General features: G+C 44.5%; 1 protein-coding gene across 4 annotated transcripts in view; it reads right to left on the bottom strand.

The window, feature by feature from the left end:
- The window catches only part of LOC126427381 (neprilysin-2), a 617,471-nt gene that overhangs the window by 84,491 nt on the left and 510,211 nt on the right, over positions 1-22,769 (bottom strand). For 3 of the 4 annotated variants that reach the window (XM_050089730.1, XM_050089731.1, XM_050089732.1), the window contains 2 exons: positions 6,441-6,569; positions 3,271-3,519 (listed from right to left, as the gene is read on the bottom strand). In XM_050089730.1, coding sequence (XP_049945687.1) covers positions 3,271-3,519; positions 6,441-6,569 — 378 coding nt within the window. The remainder of the gene's footprint in view (positions 1-3,270; positions 3,520-6,440; positions 6,570-22,769) is intronic. The other variant, XM_050089733.1, reaches the window with a different exon arrangement.

Raw genomic sequence — 22,769 nt, 5'->3', positions numbered from 1 at the left:
TGTGTTGTCATTGGCGTTTGCCTTCTTCTGTGCAAAATGGGACATAATTTGATAATGAATGAAGCTATCCTCAAATGAAAGGTACTATTGTTTTCCTCATGTACTTCTCTATCTGTCTGCTGTGTCCCATGACCACCTTTCCATTCAAGAATTGCTAGTTGCATTCATCTCACTTTAACTTTCTTTTTATCCACCCGCTTTTATTTCATTAGTGTGGTTCTACACCTATGAACCACCCTGTAATCTCACCCTCAATGTAAGTGAGGGGACTGTCACCAACCTCCTCGAGGCTCCGCTATTACAATGCATTTCTCATAGTGTAAAGCTTTCACCTGGCTACACAGAAAGTTGCTATCTCCAGAACGTCGCATAAGTGTATGCCACAGTAAATGACGTACTGAATATGCCCAGTCTGTCTTCTATATATTTTGTGGCAGAGGCTGCAAGAATAGACTAAAAGTGATCTGAGGGGTAAAGAAATCAGTGCAAAAGTTTCAGAACTAAAAAATTTTGCCAGTGCTGGAGAAGTTAGTTTACTGGCCACATGGTGACTGCAATCACTTTTTGAAGGGCATGTGAATTTAAAACAGATGACGCTTCATCACTACCAGTAGCACGGCCACATAAGGACAGAAGCATCTACATCTACACTCATACTCCGCAAGCCACCTGACGGTGTGTGGTGGAGGGTACCTTGAGTACCTCTATCGGTTCTCCCTTCTATTCCAGTCTTGTATTGTTCGTGGAAAGAAAGATTGTCCGCATGCCTCTGTGTGGGCTCTAATCTCTCTGATTTTATCCTCATGGTCTCTTCGCGAGATATACGTAGGAGGGTGCAATATACTGCTTGACTCTTCGGTGAAGGTATGTTCTCGAAACTTCAACAAAAGCCCGTTCTGAGCTACTGACCTTCTCTCCTGCAGAGTCTTCCACTGGAGTTTATCTATCATCTCTGTAACGCTTTCGCGATTACTAAATGATCCTGTAACGAAGCGCGCTGCTCTCCGTTGAATCTTCTCTGTCTCTTCTATCAACCCTATCTGGTATGGACCCCACACTGCTGAGCAGTATTCAAGCAGTGGGCGAACAAGCGTACTGTAACCTAATTCCTTTGTTTTCGGACTGCATTTCCTTAGGATTCTTCCAATGAATCTCAGTCTGGCATCTGCTTTACCGACGATCAACTTTATATGATCATTCCATTTTAAATCACTTCTAATGCCTACTCCCACATAATTTATGGAATTAACTGCTTCCAGTTGCTAACCTGCTATTTTGTAGCTAAATGATATGGGATCTTTCTTTCTGTGTATTCGCAGCACATTACACTTGTCTACATTGAAATTCAATTGTCATTCCCTGCACTATGCGTCAATTCGCTGCAGATCTTCCTGCTTTTCAGTACAATTTTCCATTGTTACAACCTCTCGATGTACCACAGCATCGTCCGCAAAAAGCCTCACTGAACTTCCGATGTCATCCACAAGGTCATTTATGTATATTGTGAATAGCAACGGTCCTACGACACTCCCCTGCGGCACACCTGAAATCACTCTTACTTCGGAAGACTTCTCTCCATTGAGATGACATGCTGCGTTCTGTTATCTAGGAACTCTTCAATCCAATCACACAATTGGTCTGATAGTCCATATTCTCTTACTTTGTTCATTAAACGACTGTGGGGAACTGTATCGAACGCCTTGCGGAAGTCAACAAACACGGCATCTAGCTGGGAACCCGTGTCTATGGCCCTCTGAGTCTCGTGGGCGAATAGCATCACTTGCACAATGGCCACCACTGCACAGTGGCTCAGGATTACTCTACATCTACATCTCTGCAATTCACATTTAAGTGCTTGGCAGAGGGTTCATCGAACCACAATCATAGTATCTCTCTACCATTCCACTGCCGAACAGCGCGCGGGAAAAACGAACACCTAAACCTTTGTGTTCGAGCTCTGATTTCTCTTATTTTATTTTGATGATCATTCCTACCTATGTAGGTTGGGCTCAACAAAATATTTTCGCATTCGGAAGAGAAAGTTGGTGACTGAAATTTCGTAAATAGATCTCGCTTGTGAGGAACGGTGTCAAAAGCTTTCCGGAAATCGAGAAATACGGAATCAACTTGAGGTCGTCCATAAGGTCAACAATACACCATTTGACGTGGCTGGAAGCTTGAAAAATTTTTAATACTTTATTAACTGGCATGTCACATTGCATTAGCACCATCCAGTAGTAGTTTGGCAAATCCTGAAAGGCGAACCTGTAGCTGACAAGGGAACCTCCCCATCGTAACCCCCTCAGATTTAGTTATAGGTTGGCACAGTGAATAGGTCTTGAAAAACTGAACACACATCAATCGAGAAAACAGGAAGAAGTTGTGTGGAACTATGAAAAAGATAAGCAAAATATACAAACTGAGTAGTCCATGCGCAAGATAGGCAACATCAAGGATAGTGTAAGCTCAGGAGCGCCGTGGTCCTGTGGTTAGCGTGAGCAGCTGCGGATTGAGAGGTCCTTGGTTCAAGTCTTCCCTCAAGTGAAAAGTTTAAATTTTATTTTCATCACTTGTTTTGGGAGTGATTATCACATCCACAAGAAAACCGAAATCGGGCAAGGTAGAAGAATCTTTTTACCCATTCGCCAAGTGTACAAGTTAGGTGGGTCGACAACATATTCCTGTCAGGTGACGCACATGCCGTCACCAGTGTCGTACAGAATATATCAGACGTGTTTTCCTGTAGAGGATCAAATGTTTTCGGTTCCCATAGGAGAGGCACGTCCTTTCGTCTACTAACCGCACGGTTTTGCGGTGCGGTCGCAAAACACAGACACCAAACTTACTACAGTGAACAGATACGTCAGTGAACGAACGGAGAGATCATAACTTTGCGAAAATAAAGAAAGTAAACTTTTCACTCGAGGGAAGACTTGAACCAAGGACCTCTCGTTCCGCAGCTGCTCACGCTTACCACGGCGCTCCTGAGCTCAGGTGTCCTTGATATTGCCTATCTTGAACATGGACTACTCAGTTTGTATATTTTGCTTATTTTTTCATATTTCCACACAACTTCTTCCTGTTTTCTCGATTGATCTATGTTCAGTTTTTCAAGGCCTATCCACTGTGCCAACTTATAAATAAATCTGAGGGGGGTGCGATGGGGAGGTTCCCTTGTGAGCAGAAGAAGTAGGTGGGGAAGATAAGAGTGCTTGGCGCCTGGCAGTGGGTAACTCTAGCTATAAGCTGGGAGGCGTGGCGAGTACTCACACTTGTTCATGCAGGCGCTGTAGAGCTTGCGCGCCAGCTGGAAGCTCCTGGGAACGACGCCCTCAGTGTCCTCCTCTTCTATGGCGGTCCGCAGCTTCTCCAGCAGCTGGTCGTTGATGGCCGAGAAGGTGTTCACCGACGACTTGTCGTCCGGGATGTTGGTGGTGCGCAGGTAGCTGCCGCACGAGTACTGGTAGAAGTCGTCGCAGGGGTCCACCGACGGGTCCAGTTTGTCCAGCACCTCGGACGCTGTCCGGGCAGACACCGCACCGCAAATCAGTACCTCACCTCACACCACTCTACACTCACTTACGGAGTGGAATTGAATCGGGTGATGCTCCGGCAAATAGATTAGTAAATGAGACAGTTAAAGTAGTAAATGAGTATTGCTATTTAGGGAGCAAAATAACTGATGATGGTCGAAGTAGAAAGGATATAAAATGTAGACTGGCAATGGCAAGGAAAGCATTTCTGAAGAAGGGAAATTTGTTAACATCGAGTATACAGGGTGTTACAAAAAGGTACGGCCAAACTTTCAGGAAACATTCCTCACACACAAAGAAAGAAAATATGTTATGTGGACATGTGTTCGGAAACGCTTACTTTCCATGTTAGAGCTCATTTTATTACTTCTCTTCAAATCACATTAATCGTGGAATGGAAACATTACCAGCGTGACATTACCAGCGTGACTTCAAACACTTTGTTACAGGAAATGTTCAAAATGTCCTCCGTTAGCGAGGATACATGCATCCACAATCCGTCGCACGGAATCCCTGATGCGCTGATGCAGCCCTGGAGAATGGCGTATTGTATCACAGCCATCCACAATACGAGCACGAAGAGTCTCTACATTTGGTACCGGGGTTGCGTAGACGAGAGCTTTCAAATGCCCCCATAAATGAAAGTCAAGAGGGTTGAGGTCAGGAGAGCGTGAAGGCCACGGAATTGGTCAGCCTATACCAATCCATCGGTCACCGAATCTGTTGTTGAGAAGCGTACGAACACTTCGACTGAAATGTGCAGGAGCTCCATCGTGCACGAACCATATGTTGTGTCGTACTTGTAAAGGCACATGTTCTAGCAGCACAGGTAGAGTATGCCGTATGAAATCATGATAACGTGCTCCATACTGACGAAACTAAAATGAGCTCTAACATGGAAATTAAGCGTTTCCGGACACATGTCCACATAACATCTTTTCTTTATTTCTGTGTGAGGAATGTTTCCTGAAAGTTTGGCCGTACCTTTTTGTAACACCCTGTAGATTTAAGTGTCAGGAAGTCGTTTCTGAAGTATTTGTATGGAGTGTAGCCATGTATGGAAGTGAAACATGGACGATAAATATTTTGGACAAGAAGAGAATAGAAGCTTTCGAAATGTGGTGCTACAGAAGAATGCTGAAGATTAGATGGGTATATCAGGTAACTAATGAGGAGGTACTGAACAGCATTGGAGTGAAGAGAAATTTGTGGTACAACTTGACTGGAAGAAGGGATCGGTTGGTAGGACATCTTCTGAGGCATCAAGGGATCACCAATTTAGTACTGGCGGGCAGCGTGGAGGGTAAAATTCGTAGAGGGAGACCAAGAGATGAATACACTAAGCAGATTCAGAAGGCTGTAGGCTGCAGTACGTAATGGGAGATGAAGCTTGCACAGGATAGAGTAGCATGGAGAGCTGCATCAAACCAGTCTCAGGACTGAAGACCACAACAACAACTGAGTGGAGCAAGAGTAATACTAAAAAGTGTCATTATCCTGAGAGGAAGAATGTGATGTGCAGATTTTGTATTAACTTAATAATGAGTAAAAAAATTTTACGTTTCTTCTGCACCATGTTGCCACAGACGCTGACACTTTAAGGTACTGATTGCATTCCTGAAACCTCAGGGACTGCTGTTGCACACATGAAAAGTTTCAGTAGCATATAAGTCTATATCTAGCTTCATGATACAATGCCATATTTTCCTCTCTTTCAGATACGCACACACACGCACACGGTCTTTTTCTCTCTCACATATGAACTCATGATACACTCAAGACACATAGACATACTTTTCTCTTTCACATACAACCACCCCTCACAAACAGACACATGCGGACAAGCCCCCCCCCCCCCCCCCCCACCCGTCACACACACACTTTTTCTGTTTCTCTACCACACAAGGAAATTCATCTTTTGCAGTGCTGTTTTTCTGGGGGAACGCTGGAGGATGCGTACCAGTGAACTTCTTCGTCGACAAAGTAATTTTTTACGATGTTGAGAACTTGGAAGAGTGGCAAAGATTCATTTCACGGACGTAAATTTTTATTTCATTTTTTTGTGTTGGTAATTGCAATACGAACGATACCAGTGCAGTTTTTGGTGGGAAAAGCGATGTCATTGACTGTTCCAAGAATTCCGAAGCTGCGGCAACCGTTCTCACAACTGAATCGCTGGCTTCATTTGAGGTGATGTAAACTGAAGTGTTCGATACCACATTGTCTTGTATGTTTGTGTGTTTCTCGGTATCGCCTGCTTCATTTGAGCCATTTTTGTCTCTCTCCCTCATGTACAAAATCACTCATTCTCTGTTGCTAACACACACACACACACACACACACACACACACACACACTGTTTTTCTCTCTCACATATAAACTCATGATACACTTTGACTCTGTCCCTCAGACACATACACATACTTTTCTCTTTCACACACAACCACCCCTCTCTCTCACACACATCAACTGAAGAGTCCGATACTTTTTTTTTTTTTTTTTTTTTTTAGTTAGGCATGTTGATGACGTCATGGCTGAAAACAGATGGGTGGCATCCCACGCTTCAGTTATAAATAATTTTCGCTGAATTATATTCAATGTCGGAGTACCCTCAAACGTTTTTTTAGAAAAAAAGCACTGATCTTTTCTTCTTCACAGCTCTGCATCTCTCTCTCTCTACAAACACACACATACACACACACACACAGACACACACAGACTTTCCCTTGCTCTCTTTCATACCCCACTCTCCCTGCCTCTCACTACACATAGCACGAACTCTATCACGAAGTCACTGTTGTCGCCAGGTACATTGGTTACAAGGCATATTTTCTCTTAGCCCCAAGTGCAAAAGATTTACTAGATTTCTATGTGTAAGTATTGAGTGAGCTCAGTAGGAGTACTGACCTGCGTGCACACAGCCCGGGGTGAGGCAGACGTCCTGCAGGCTCTGGGCGCCGGACCGCGACGACGGCGTCTGGGCTGCTCCTGCAGACACGTTCCCTCTGGACTCCATCGCCATCGGCATCAGCGACTCTGCACGGCAAGAGGCAGGCGGGCGCAAGCGTTAGCGAAGCCGCAAGCTGCAAGCCGCAAGCTGGGTGCGAGTAGCGACATCACTACGGCCAGACACAGTCTACCGCCTGCACTGATAAGCGGACACAGGCAACAACTGCAAGCGCTCACATATGCAGAAGCTTTATACAGGGTGTTTCACAATTCACGTTACACACTTCTCGAGGTTGTAGAGCGGACTTAGTAGACCAAGTTTTACAGAGGAAACCATGTTCAACGATGTACAGACTTCACTCCTGTTTACTGTCACGTTACAACAGCTGTTCGTTTCAGCTGGACCACGTCACGAAATCCTGACACAGCATCTTGGACTGCACCGTGTTGTCGCCAAGTTCGTCTCACCGCTCGTGAGTCAGACCAGAAAGACCTTCGCCTGGCAACCTGCGAAGAGCTTTTGGATCGCCCAAACGAGAACGAGATGTTTCTTAAGAGAATCACAACTGTTGATGAGACGTGGGTCTCAATACGAAAACCGTAAGGTTTTCATCCTGAGACCAAGGTTCAGTCTCCAAAATGGGTCGGGAAAGATTCTCCGAGACCAAAAAATGCTCGTCAGGTCAGGTCAAATGTCACAGAAATGCTGGTACTTTTCTTTGACACTGAAAGATTAGTTCGTCGTAAATTGTTGCCACAGGGAGACGAACTCTTAATCGATGGTACTACCGGGACGCGTTGCGACGCGTGCGAGAAGAAGTGAGAAGGAAACGGCCTGAAATGTGGCGAGACAATTCGTGGCTCTCGCATCACCATAACGCACCCGCACATTCATCCATGATGGTGCGTGGCTGTTCCACAAAAAACGAAATCACTGTGCTGCCTCATCTTCAGTACTCTCCAGATGTGGGCTCTGTCCACTTTTTTTACTTCCAAAGTTCAAAACCCCGTTGAAAGGACCAGCATTTGCAATTATAGACGAGATAAAAGAAAATTCGCAGAAAGCGCTTCGCGCGTTCCATTAAGAGGCGTACCAAGACTGCCTCCGGAACTGGAAGCGGCGTTGGGAGCGGTGTATCAACTGTAGAGGGGAGTATCACCTCGTGTTTTGCAAGAAGACCCTAATGGTGAAATTAGAGATTCCAGCTCACAATGAAGGGTGACAGACAAGCGCGAAGGAAGTCCATCGAATACCCTCTGGAAACAAACCATACTGACATTTGGTTGAATGGAGCACCAAATCGTGGAAAACCTATTATGACCAGATTGGCACTTGAAAATGTAGCATCCTTAATACCAGTTCAGTATCTTTCCTTTGGGCCATCCTCCGAAGATTCCTCAGTTCACGGACATGCAGAATGGCAGAATTGCACGGTTGGCAACATGGCAGCTACATGTCACGTCAAGCGACTTTGTGTATCCTTATCCTTATCCCAGTAGCAGAAGGGGGGAGAGAGAGAGAGAGAGAGACAGAGACAGAGACAGAGATTACACATTACGTAGCCTTGCTAACACGGGGATAGCATCCGATCAGATGCAAACCAGCGATTATGCTGTCAGCACCTCATCGGTTCTGAGCAGCAGACACAAATATACACGTTCAAATGCACACGAGACAGATGGGAAGAAAGTAAGTAAATTGTTTATTGTTTCAAAAGTAGTCGCCGTAACTGTTAATACATTTATCCCACTGTGAGACCAGATGGATAGTGCCTTCACGGAAAAACGGTTGCGTTTGTCGACCAAACCATGATTGTATTCTGGCGTGCATCTCTCCGTCCAAGACAAACCGACGGCCACGACCCTCTTTCCTCAGGGCTCCAAAAGAATGGAAATCGGACGGGGAGAGACTGGGACTGCCCATGCAGACTGTCGGCCCGCCCACATACAGTACGTGATCAAAAGTATCCGGACACCCCCAAAAACATACGTTCTTTATATCGGGTGCATTGTGCTGCCACCTACTGCCGGGTACTCCAAATCAGCTACCTCAGTAGTCATTAGACATCGTGAAGGAGCGGAATTCACGAACTTCGAACGTGGTCAGGTGATTGGGTGTCATTTGCATCATAGGTCTGTATGCGAGATTTCCACAATACTAAACATCCCTAGGTCCACTGTTTCCGATGTGATAGTGAAGTGGAAACGTGAAGGGACACGTACAGAACAAAAGCGCACAGGCCGGCCTCGTCTGTTGAATGACAGAGACCGCCGACAGTTGAAGAGGGTCGTAATGTGTAATTGGCAGATATCTATTCCAAACTGCATCAGTATCCACTGCAAATACTATGACCGTTAGGCGGGAGGTGAGAAAACTTGGATTCCACGGTCGAGCGGCTGCTCATAGGCCATACATCACGCCGGTAAATGCCAAACGACGCCTCGCTCCGTGTAAGGAGCGTAAACATTGGACGACTGAACAGTGGAAAAACGTTGTGTGGACTGACGAATCGCTGTACACAATGTGGTGATCCGATGGAAGGGTGTGGATATGGCGAATGCCCGGTGAACGTCATCTGCCAGCGTGTGTAGTGGCAACTTTAAAATTCGGAGGCGGTGGTGTTATGGTGTGGTCGTGTTTTCCATGGAGGGGGCTTGCACCCCTTGTTGTTTTGCGTCGCACTATCACAGCACAGGCGTACTACATTGATGTTTTAAGCATATTATTGCTACCCACTGTTGAAGAGCAATACGGGGATGGCGACTGCATCTTTCAACACGATCGAGCAGCTGTTCATAATGCACGGCCTGTGGCGGAGTGGTTACACGACAGTAACATCCCTGTAATGGACTGGCCTGCACAGAGTCCTGACCTGAATCCTACATAACACGTCCGGAATGTTTTGGAAAGCCGACTTCGTGCCAGGCCTCACCGACCGACATCGATACCTCTCCTCAGTCCAGCACTCCGTGAAGAACGGGCTGCCATTCCCCGAGAAACCTTCCAACATCTCTGATTGAAGCTATCAAGCCTAAAGCTGTCGGCACACGGAACGTGCATCCGAACGTTGAGCGTTGAGCGTGCCGAGTTTCTGACGTCATAGCGTGGAATAGCACGTTCGGGAGTCTTTCCGAACGTGCAGAGCAATATCCGGCATGTCAGATATTCTGAGTGTTGACCAATGAGATGGCACAACGCCGCCTAAGTCACAAGCACGCCGTCTCCCTTCAGTACAGAGTTGTGAGGCGCCATATTGGCATTCATTTCAAGCCTATATGTATATATGCCGTTCCGAGCACCAGCAAATTGAGAATCACTGCAAAACCCGTTGTTAACTGCGTGATTCTTTCCAATAAAATAATGAGGAACATCATATTCATGGCAAAAGAATTATTGTAACTTGCGTATAATGAGAGTAGGCTATTTGAAGGCAGCTACACACTCAAGATCCACCCAAAACGCATTGTTCTTGGTACAATTTCTTATAATTGAATTTCAGTTAGCAACATATCTACGATTAAGGTTTTTAGCAGGCGGTAACATACTATGATTAAATACAGAAGGTGTCATGTTGGTTTAGCGTAATGACTAGCGTCCGTGTCCCATCATGAGTTTTTTTGTTAGGGCGGTGGTTCGCGTCCTGACACAACCAATTTTTTTCCCCTAACATTCGCGTTTTTATTAGGTTCTGATACTTTATTATTAGTTTAATATAAGTATAGACTATAATATTTGATGTTATGTAAACACAATTTCACCTTTTTTGAGGGGTGACTTTGTTCGATTGGCTTTGGCTTAATCTACAGGACAGCTTGCGCTACTTGTATAAAGATATTTTGCTCCTTTTTCTTTTACGCTTCGTAATTCACATGTTGCAAAGATTCTGCTACTGGGTAGGAATAGTGATCAAGTAAGACTGACCTTGGGGTTTTACCAAAATGTGGAAATGATGAAATAATGTTTATCTTATGCGGAGAAGTATTCCAAATTTGTACCGCACTGTTTGTAATGGAACTTTTATAAGCCTGTGTCCTCATTGATTGGACATGGTACTTTCCTTTTCGTGGACGATGGAGGAAATGTGCGTTTTAATAGAGCTAACGTGGGAATTTTACGCGCGCCCCTTGAGTAAACAGTGTGATTTACGAACTAGAAACATCCCTCGACTGCCGCTGGAGTGCGTTGCGATCGCGTATACCACGTTGGGGCCCACGTACCGTGTGCACAAGTCGCATCGTTCCTGAGCGTTCAGCAGCACACTGAACTCGGCACGGTCAACGTTCACGTTCGACAGCACGGTCCGTGTGCCGACGGCTTAAGGGTGGGCCAACACCATACAGAATTCCAGCATTACCAATGGAGGGTGCGAGGTCATTTTCGGTCAGGTGTCCGGATACATATGATCACATAGTGCATTTCCAAGGTCGTTTCGACTACGCTACAGCAATTTAGCTGGGGAGTCCATACACAGCGTCCATACAGTCCCGCTCTCTGCCGTTGCAATTTCGATATTTTTAGAGCCCTGAAGAAAGACATTAGTGGGTACAATTACGATTTCGATCGTAAACACAAACATTTTTGCGAGACGACATTGACCGTGTTTTCTCACGGCGGGATAAATTCGTAATTACTTACCTTCTAGCCATCTGCCTCGTTTTCACGTAACCGCCCCTTACACATCGAAGCGTTGCTAACATGGGGGTGGCGGATGGCTGCAAGCAAGCCGACATTTCCACAATTCCACTGAGAGCGCATCACCAGTACACAATAGCAAAGACTGAAGCAATATTTCAGAGCGTTGTTAACATTATGAATACAGCCAACTGCAAGCAAGCCAGCGATTGCATTGTAGGCGCATTGATTTCACAGCGACACACAGAGGCAATATTACAAACTCTTCCTAACATGGGGATTGAAGCTGATTGCAAGCAAACGATTCTAGTGTCGAGACATCATTTCGCAGCAGCATTATGAATAACCTCGAAGAGAACGGTCTATTGACAAAAGCCGGCCGAGGTGGCTGAGCGGTTCTAGGCGCTACAGTCTGGAACCGCGCGACCGCTACGGTCGCAGGTTCGAATCCTGCCTCGGGCATCGATGTGTGTGATGTCCTTAGGTTAGTTAGGTTTAAGTAGTTCTAAGTTCTAGGGGACTGACGACCTCAGAAGTTAAGTGGCATAGTGCCCAGAGGCATTTTTTTTCTATTCACAAACAGTAAACACCGCTTTAAAAAACATCGCTCTTGTGAAACACAACTAGAACTTGGCGCACACAAAGTGCTGAATACTACTGACAAGGGATTTGAAATTGACTCGGTATTTCTAGATTTCCAAAGGGCTTTTGACACTGAACCACAGAAGCGGCTTTAGTGTAATTGCGTGCTCGTGGAATATCGTCTCAGTTATGTGACTGGATTAGCCAACGGCCTTGCCGCAGTGGTAGCACCGGTTCCCGTGGGATCACCGCACTTAAGCGCTCTCGGGCTGGGCTAGCGCTCGGATGGGTGACCATCCGGTCTGCCGAGCGCTGTTGGCAAGCCCTTCTGAGGCAAACTGAGGAGCTACTCGATTGAGGAGTAGGGGCTCCGGCCTCGTAAACTGACATACGGCCGAGAGAGCGGTGTGCTGTCCACGTGCCCCTCCATAGCCGCATCTAGTGACGCCTGTGGGCTGAGGATGACGCGGCGGCCGGTCGCTTCCGTTGGGTCATCCGAGGCCTGTTCGGACGGAGTTTACTCTAGTTTTTATTGGATTCGTGATTTCCCATCAGAAACGCCGCAGTTTTCTAACAGTAACTGACGGAACGTCATCGAGTAAAACAGAAGCGATTTCTGGTGTTTCCCAAGGTACTGTCATAGGCCCCCTGCTGTTACTTATCTACAGGGTGTTTCAAAAATGACCGGTATATTTGAAACGGTAATAAAAACTAAACGAGCAGCGATAGAAATACACCGTTTGTTGCAATATGCTTGGGACAACAGTACATTTTCAGGCAGACAAACTTTCGAAATTACAGTAGTTACAATTGTCAACAACAGATGGCGCTGCGGTCTGGGAAACCCTATAGTACGATATTTTCCACATATCCACCATGCGTAGCGATAATATGGCGTAGTCTCTGAATGAAATTACCCGAAACCTTTGACAACGTGTCTGGCGGAATGGCTTCACATGCAGATGAGATGTACTGCTTCAGCTGTTCAATTGTTTCTGGATTCTGGCGGTACACGTGGTCTTTCAAGTGTCCCCACAGAAAGAAGTCACAGGGGTTCATGTCTGGCGAATAGGGAGGCCAATCCACGCCGCCTCCTGTATGTTTCGCATAGCCCAAAGCAATCACACGATCATCGAAATATTCATTCAGGAAATTAAAGACGTCGGCCGTGCGATGTGGCCGGGCACCATCTTGCATAAACAACGAGGTGTTCGCAGTGTCGTCTAAGGCAGTTTGTACCGTCACAAATTCACGAAGAATGTCCAGATAGCGTGATGCAGTAATCGTTTCGGATCTGAAAAATGGGCCAATGATTCCTTTGGAAGAAATGGCGGCCCAGACCAGTACTTTTTGAGGATGCAGGGACGATGGGACTGCAATATGGGGCTTTTCGGTTCCCCATATGCGCCAGTTCTGTTTATTGACGAAGACGTCCAGGTAAAAATAAGCTTCGTCAGTAAACCAAATGCTGCCCACATGCATATCGCCGTCATCAATCCTGTGCACTATATCGTTAGTGAATGTCTCTCGTGCAGCAATGGTAGCGGCGCTGAGGGGTTGCCACGTTTGAATTTTGTACGGATAGAGGTGTAAACTCTGGCGCATGAGACGATACGTGGACGTTGGCGTCATTTGGACCGCAGCTGCAACACGGCGAAAGGAAACCCGAGGCCGCTGTCGGATCACCTGCTGCACTAACTGCGCGTTGCCCCCTGTGGTTGCCGTACGCGGTCGCCCTACCTTTCCAGCACGTTCATCCGTCACGTTCCCAGTCCGTTGAAATTTTTCAAACAGATCCTTTATTGTATTGCTTTTCGGTCCTTTGGTTAGATTAAACCTCCGTTGAAAACTTCGTCTTGTTGCAACAACACTGTGTTCTAGGTGGTGGAATTCCAACACCAGAAAAATCCTCTGTTCTAAGGAATAAACCATGTTGTCTACAGCACACTTGCACGTTGTGAACAGCACACGCTTACAGCAGAAAGACGACGTACAGAATGGCGCACCCACAGACTGTGTTGTCTTCTATATCTTTCACATCACTTGCAGAGCCATCTGTTGTTGAAAATTGTAATTACTGTCATTTCGAAAGTTTGTCCGCCTGAAAATGTACTGTTGTCCCAAGCATATTGCAACAAACGGTGTATTTCTATCGCTGCTCGTTTAGTTTTTATTGCCGTTTCAAACATACCGGTCATTTTTGAAACACCCTGTATATAAACGATTTAGTAGGCAATATGAGCAGCCGTCTTAAGTATTTTGCAGATTATGCTGTAGTTTATAGTCTGGTAGACTAATCAGAAGATCAAAACAAATTGCAAAACGATTTAGAAAAGATATCTGTATGGTCGAAATAATGAAAATTGTGAGGTCATCCACAAGAGTGCTAAAAGGAATCCGTTAAGCTCCGGTTGCACGATAAATCAGTCAAATCTAAAGGCCGTAAATTTAGCTAAATACTTAGGAGCTACAATTACGAACAACTTCAACTGGAAAGAACACACAGAAAATGTGGGGAAACCAAAGGCTGCGTTTTTCTGGCAGAACGCCTACAGGTCTACTAAGGAGACTGTCTACACTACGTTTGTCCGTCCTCATTCGGAGTAGTGCTGCGCGGTGGTAGGATTAACTAACATATGGAGAAAGTTCAAAGAAGAGCTGAAGTTTTGTTTATTATAGTTCCCAATGTGGCGTTAACACTGGCACGTGGAAGGGTCGACGGGTGCGGAGGCCTGTCGCTGGGAGTGTTTGGTGCACTGTGTGTTCAGACACACCTCTACTGTGGCCGGCATTAAATTCCGATGTTAGTTCCGCCACAATTGGCCGCCTGTTTTGTTTTACTAAAGTGCGCGTCATTTACGGTGGCGGCCGAGTTTAGATTCGTTCTGCGCATCTGACGTCACAAAACGCAGTCAGCCAATGAACAGAGAACGACGATGCCAGAGCTCGATTGCAGTGCAGAGCACGGACGAGTGTCTTCAGTTTTAGAAACATTCAGTCATGAATAAAGTAATTGAACAAAAGCAATGTCTTGATAGCAGACTTTCTTTTATAGAAAGTTTGCAAAAAACATTCTTCATACCAATTGCTATATTCTATTAATTAATTAAACCAAACAAGCAATAAGCCTCCTAATTCAGGCGATAGCAAGGAAAGGTGTTTGTATCATTCTCACTAACCGCTTTTTCGGAATAAGGAACAGCGGTAATTGTTTATTTCCTATTCTACTTCGACGAAGAGTGAGTAATTCATAGTCACACCAACAGTGTTTGTCAATATTTTGTGTGATAGTTTAGAGTCCTCCAGGAATTCTATTGAACGACGAACTGCGTTAGTTTAATCGTTGAGGCGTTTCGTTGTTAAATGAGAGGATCTGAGTTCAAACCTCATTCGGTGCTATATATTTTCTTTATTTAAAAACAATATCGAAGGGTCTTACTTCATGAATTTTATTCGTTTGAATGTAATTTTTTGGAATTTATAGTGCTTTGTCTCTTCTTTATAATCATAATAAGTTTTCGGTTTTTTCTAATTTTGTCCTCCAATATTTCTCTTCACAGCAATTAAAAACAATGAAAAGGCACACATACAATATTCATGTTATCTGTTTTGTTTGTATATCTTCTCTTCCGCAGTCGCTGTTTTACTATTCATATTGAGATATATTCCTTTGCGACAGTATTTAAACTATTATTTAGAGCAGAATTTCGGCTCGTACCTTGGCGAGCTACTTGATTGTCTGACGCAATTCTTTGCTTCGCTGCTTTGGCAACATCATCATATTCAATGTTTTCGTCGACTGATCTATGTTTTGGCAAGTATTTGCTGTCCGTTGTGACAAACACAAATTGTTTGCGCACTGCGCCTCACTGACAATATATTTTAGTTTTTTCTGTGTTTTATTACGTCCACAATTCAGCTTTGTGTATTTCGCCAACTTTGTTTTAATCAGAATGTTTTGGAAAAAAGCGAAATGACTTTATTATAAATAAAAGTTTTATTACAGTCGTTAAAGATGGAATATTTCCAAATTTATAAACACTGTTTATGTTATAAAGGGTGTTCATTTTAACTGAGAATATGCTTTTGTAACTCCACAGTTTTGTTTAATGTTTTTGTCTACTTCCTTTTCATTGATTGAAGTGCTTTAAAATAAAGCCAAACGCGCCCGGTGTGAATAAAGCGTTTATTACCGTCGCGAAAGAAGGAATATTTCTCAATATTACATACGACACCTATCTGGTACTTAAATTAAAAGAGATATTGTTATACAGTAAATTTTATATGAAATTTAGGTATCTTGTCCGCATTTCATTCTCAACATTGTGGCAACTAAAATCGACCATACGGAAAGCATACGCTATGCGCTTTTGCCTATGCAAACTCTTCAAAATTTCGTGCAATGGTTTACTACATTTAATGCTGCACAATAACTGCGTCGAACATCGAAACAAAATCGAGTCATTTATGGGAGGAAGGTACCAGTCAAGAAGATGTGTAAAAATCAAATTTTTGGGCCAAATAGTTTTTGAGAAATCGAATGATAAGTGTGTCAAAGCAGTCGGTACACCATGTGTTCAAAATGGTTCAAATGGCTCTGAGCACTATGGGACTTAACATCTATGGTCATCAGTCCCCTAGAACTTAGAACTACTTAAACCTAACTAACCTAAGGACAGCACACAACACCCAGTCATCACGAGGCAGAGAAAATCTCCCACCCCGCTGGGAATCGAACCCGGCGCGGGAAGCGACTGTTGAAGGAAATAGCTCTTTAAGTTCCAACTGCCTTTATGGGCACACTGGCGCTGAAGGAGAACTGTTTTCCTCAGTATGCTCAGTTTGTGGCAGTACACAAAGGGCAACCTGAGTGCCTCGAAGTCACCCCGGCCCCACCGCATGATAAACAATAGGAGACGTCAGGGCAGCCCCCCTGCCCCTGAAAGTAGTCTGCAGGAATTACTGCTTTTACTGGTGGAGATTCACCAGCCTGGCTGTAAAACTGACGGTGATACGCTCTCCAGGCCACCCACAAGCAGGTTCTCGTCGATCCTGTTTGTTTTTAGTTCGCTCGTGAAAACTGGTGTGGAAGTCTGCTGACATATTAGCTGTCTGCACCTTCTGGTCTCTGTTCTCTTGGATTTAAAGGTACATAGCGTGAGCATATATATATATATATATATATATATATATATATATATACCGATGTATCGACATATCGCTACATATGAACATAAAAATTAAATTTCGATATATAAATACATCGATAATTTAAATAAAATCGACTTTTTGAGCCAAAAAATAGTAAACGTCCCCTTAATATTATATAAATTGATAAAATATCGATGTATTGATATTCGAAATTTAATTTTTATGTACGTATGTAGCGATATGTCGATGCAATGGGATATATATATATACCGATGTATCGACATATCGCTACATACGTACATATGTATGTAGCGATATATATATATATATATATATATATATATATATATATATATATATATATATATATATATATATATATATATATATACCGATGCATCGACATATCGCTACATACGTACATAAAAATTAAATTTCGATATATCAGTACATCGATATTTTATCAAGAGCCCTAGTTCCGACCATGCTCACGCTATGTACCTTTAAATCCAAGAGAACAGAGACCAGAAGGTGCAGACAGCTAATATGTCAGCAGACTTCCACACGAGTTTTCACGAGCGAACTAAAAACAAACAGGATCGACGAGAACCGATATTTTATCAATTCATATAATACTAAGGGGACGTTTACTATTTTATATACCGATGCATCGACATATCGCTACATACGTACATAAAAATTAAATTTCGATACATCAATACATCGATATTTTATCAATTTATATAATATTAAGGGGACGTTTACTATTTTTGGTTCAAAAAATCGATTAAACTGCATTACTGGATCCATAAAAGTGTTAGGAAACACCGCTGCAACGGTTTTTCCGAATAGGAACGGAAATGTTTGTTATTCGCGGTGGAACGATCACATAAAACACATAGTGGGGTTAAAAACCAGCAACCTCCTACTGAGCTGGGGGAGATAGGGCGGAGAGAGAAGAGATAGGAGGAGATGGACGGTGGGTGCGCCGGCTTCTACACAGACGGGTCGCGGAAGTCCCTCCACTTTGCGAATGAAACCGTCAGGCCGGCAGCTGCGATCTGGAGCGCTAAAGATGCTATCGCCTTCAGGCTCCGCGCCTTTCTCCCACGCTGAGCTGTCTGGCACCGCCGCCTCTAGCTGTTTCCCGTGCCTGCCCCACCAGCAACGCGATAACGAAAGCTCTGCTGCACAGGGAGAGTTCGCAGCAAACGCAACGCATTATTACTCGTATCTTGAATAAAATTCTGGACGAGCTGAAATATGTTGCCATCGGAGCAAGAAGGTGAGTATGTTCCTATTTATTAAACGACAATCAAATACTAAAATGTAGATTTTCACGGCCGGAAATATCATGTCCATTATAATTATCCGGGCTGTTATGCCGTGGTCGGTTGATGAATCTGTGTCAATTCCCAACGTTTCGTCCCCGTCTGCGGGGGACATCTTCAAGGGGGTCCGTAGCTCGATGGAAGGTCCAACGCACCCACTGGCTCGCTACTGACTGCAGCTAAATTCTGTGTCCGCGCGCTCCCGCGCCGACGTGTGACGTCACGTGTTTTGGAAACGTCAGTGCAATTGGCCGCTGTCCAATGCCGTCGATCGCCGTTGCCATCACCCAGTAGTCACCGGCATCCATATGCCGTTTAATTTCACACCCTCCTCCTTACGGTTGAAATTATTTGGGTGTTTAGCGATTTCGATTGCCTCCCTGTAGAGCCTTTCGTAATATCCGCTTGTGGCCGATAGTACTTGCGTCTCCTCGAAACGAATATGGTGGTTCCCTGGCTGGAAAGCATGCTGCGCATCGGCGGATCGTTCCGTTTCACCTCTTCTACAATTTCTCTTGTGCCCTTCCAAACGTTTTGAAACAGTTCTTTTAGTCGTACCCACGTAAACATCTCCACAGCTGCATGGGATCCTATACACTCCAGCTTTTTCCAACGGTTTGCGAGCGTCCTTGGCGGGCCTAAGGTATTCCTGTATCTTCCTGGTGGGCTTGTAAATACGGTAATATTCCGCTTCGTCAAGATCCTCCCTATTCTTTCCGTTACATTTTTAACAAACGGCAGGAAGACCTTAGATTTTGCAGTAGCCTGTACGTCACTATGGTTTCTGTGTGGCTGTCTCAACGCACGTTCTATTTCGGTGGACTAATATCCGTTCTTTATTAGTGCATTGTGGAGATGTTCCATCTCTGCGTCGAGCAACTCAGGTTCACAAATATTTCTAGCTCTGTCCGCTAACGTCTTGATAACACACCGCTTTTGTTGTGGGTGGTGGTTCGAATCCCGGTGCAAATAACGGTCCGTGTGCGTGGGTTTGCGGTACACTGAGTGCCCCAAACTACCATTTTCGTTTTTGAAAACAAGCACATCGAGGAAATGCAGTTTGCCGTCTACCTATCTATTACGATTTACGAAATTTCAGTCACCAACTTTCTCCTCCGAATGCGAAAATATTTTGTTGAGCCCAACCTACATAGGTGGGAATGATCATCACAATAAAATAAGAGAAATCAGAGCTCGAACAGAAAGGTTTAGGTGTTCGTTTTTCCCGCACGCTCTTCGGGAGTGGAATGGTAGAGAGATAGTACGATTGTGGTTCGATGAACCCTCTGCCAAGCACTTAAATGTGAATTGCAGAGTAATCATGTAGATGTAAACTGGATTCTCGGGTTTATACTGTTCAGATGTTCGTGGAACCGGCTTAGTTCCTCCCTGCCATGTCTCCACAGCACAAACGTGTCATCCACATATCGGAACCATACTTTTTTTTTTGGCAGTATGGTGTCTGTTTTTCAAAACACGTGACGTCACGCCGCGGCGCGGGAGCGCGCGGACACGGAATTTAGCGGCAGTCAGTAGCGAGCCAGTTGGACCTTCCATGCAGCTACGGACCCCTCGAAGATGTCTCCCGCAGTCGGGGACGAAACGTTGGGAATTGACACAGAATTCATCAACCGACCACGGCATAACAGCCCGGATAATTATAATGAACACGAAAATCAATGTTAGTTAGTTAGTTACGTGTTGCATTGATCAATAGCACGGAAAAACCGTTATGATGTGGAACGTGTCAAATGCGCAAGAAATGCGTACAGGAAACAAGTTATGTATTCCATTCCCCTAAACGGCACAAAACGCATATATTATATCTCCAGATTTATTAACTCATACTCAAGAATCCAACTACGGTATAGAAGGAGTTGTCAAGGTGGCATGATTTCAATTTGTTTTTGGAACTACTACTGCTGTCTGTCAGACATTTTATTTTATCTGGTAATTCATCAAAAAATTTTATAGCAGCATATTTTACCCCTTTCTGTGCCAAAGACAGGTTAAGTAAAGGACAGTGTAGGTCTTTCTTTTTTCTGGTATTGTGATCATGAATTCCTATGTTGATTTTAAACTGGTCCACGTTGTCGAGAAAAAACTTCATTACTGAGTAAATGTACTGTGAAGTAGAGTGCTGACGATACCCTTGTCTCTGATGAGCATTCCCCGTCGAGGACAGCATACTGAGTTGCATTACTTAAGAAGTATTCGAGCCACTCACACGTCTGTCAACTTATTCCATATGCCCGTACCTTCTTTACCGGCCTGCTAAGAGCCACCATGTCCAATGCTTTCCGGAAATCTAGAAATATGGAATCTGTCTGTTGCCCTTCAGCCACTGTTCTCAGTATATCATGTGAGGAAAGGGCAAGCTGAGTTTCGCACGAGCCAATGTTTTCTAAAACCACGCTGATTCGTGGACATAAGTTTCTCAGTCTCAAGAAAGTTTATTATTTTCGAACTCAGAATGTGTCTAAGGATTCTGCATATCATCTAGAATATGAAGTTTTACATTATTTCAGTAACAGGAGAAACATGAACCTACTGGAAATCAACAGACACCACGACACAGAATGCAAGTCAAATAACAAATGACGAGACTAAGTTTCCATTTTCCACTTTGCCACATTAAGTTTTCGCTACAATCACTAGATTCAAACGAGCATTTATCTTATTTCTCATCTGGTTACTCCTTTTTTTTGTTAATGTAATTACGTCTGTGTTTCAAAAAATGTAATGTTTTCCTATGTGAACATTTTGTCATTTTCCTATCTTCTGTAAGCCGGCCGCGGTGGCCGAGCGGTTCTTCGCGCTTCAGTCTGGAACCGCGCGACTGCTACGGTCGCAGGTTCGAATCCTGCCTCGGGCATGGTTGTGTGTGATGTCTGTAGGTTAGTTAGGTTTAAGTAGTTCTAAGTTCTAGGGGACTGATGACCTCAGATGTTAAGTCCCATAGTGCTCAGAACCATTCGAACCATTTCTTTTTATCTTCTGTACAAATAGTATCTGTGTAAGTCACACACTATGTTTATTTGTGTTCGTGACATTCAGATTTGATCTTAACGTGGCTTGAGAAGCTGAAAGCCGGTCCAGGACAAAATAAATACAATTTTACAGATTATAAGGAAGTGTTTTCCTTTTGAATATTTAAGCACAAAACCTTAAGATCTTCGCGTACCGCGTGCCGTATAGGGCACACGGAACTGATAACGTTTATTTGCGTACGGAAAGCATGTAACGCCAAAGGCAGACATGCCAGTAATCTGCTCACGTTTCGAGATGTATCACGAGCTACTACAGCGCTATCAATGGTCAGTTACTGAACTCAGCTACTGTTTTTCCAGCGCCCGCAGTGGAAGAACAGCAAAACGGTGTCGAGATTGTGTAAGTGTGGCATTTTAATTCATTTATGCACATGTTAACTATCTTGAACCGAACGCTACTTTATAATCGACAGACTGTTAACGGATTACTGGCCTCCTGTAACACTAAGATAGCACTTGCTAATAATCTGTTGCGCGAGTTTCACATCTGTGTCGTACATGACACAATGGATGTGTACCTCGTAAAAAAATTTTTCATTAGTAAATATTCAGCAGTAATTCGTTATCAGTTTTGGCACATTTTGTTATTTTTGAGTAATAATGTGTGAAGCGGCTATAACAATCACAATAATACACACATCAAAAAAAGTTTTGCAATTTCCTGGTCCCCAGAACTCCTGAAGATAGACGTTGACTGTGGATATTGTATCACATACGCAGTCCCTTTGACTGTTCAGAAATGTCACAAAACCCGCCTAAAAATGTAAACAACAATGCAGGAGCAACGCCTAATAGATGGAAGGGGTGTGACAGCCGATCAGTTCCAGTCATTCCACCAGGAAGGAGGTACACGGCTCGGGTTGTCTGTAGTTCAATCGTGCCTAGACGGTCAATACTGCGGATCGATCGCGTCTGCATTGTTACTTTGTGCCAGCAATGAATTGTCCAGGCGTCTCGGAGTGAACCGAAGCGATGCTGTTCGGACATGGAGGAGATACAGAGAGACAGGAACTGTCGATGACATGCCTCGCTCAGGCCGCCCGGTGGCTGCTACTGCAGTGGGTGACCGCTACCTACGGATTATGGCTCGGATGAACCCTGACAGCAACACCACCATGTTGGATAATGCTTTTCGTGCAGCCACAGGACGTCGTGTTGCGACTCAAACTGTGCGCAATAGGCTGCACGATGCGCAACTTCACTCCCGACGTCCACGGCGAGGTCCATCTTTGCATTCGCGACACCATGCAGCGCGGTACAGATGGGCCCAACAACATGCCGAATGGACCGCTCAGGATTGGCGTCACGTTCTCTTCACCGATGAGTGTCGCATCTGACTTCAACCAGACAATCGTCAGAGATGTGTTTGGAGGCAACCCGGTCAGGCTGAACGCCTTACGCACACTGTCCAGCGAGTACAGCAAGGTGGAGGTTCCCTGCTGTTTTGGGGTGGCATTATGTGGGGCAGATGTACGCCGCTGCTGGTCACGAAAGGCGCCGTAACGGCTGTACGATACGTGAATGCCGTCCTCCGACCAAT

This window comes from Schistocerca serialis, chromosome 11 (assembly GCF_023864345.2).
Source record: "Schistocerca serialis cubense isolate TAMUIC-IGC-003099 chromosome 11, iqSchSeri2.2, whole genome shotgun sequence".
NCBI classification, from domain to species: Eukaryota; Metazoa; Arthropoda; class Insecta; order Orthoptera; family Acrididae; genus Schistocerca; species Schistocerca serialis.
The sequence above is the reverse complement of the archived record's forward strand: the minus strand, read 5'-3'. Positions and strand labels throughout refer to the sequence as shown.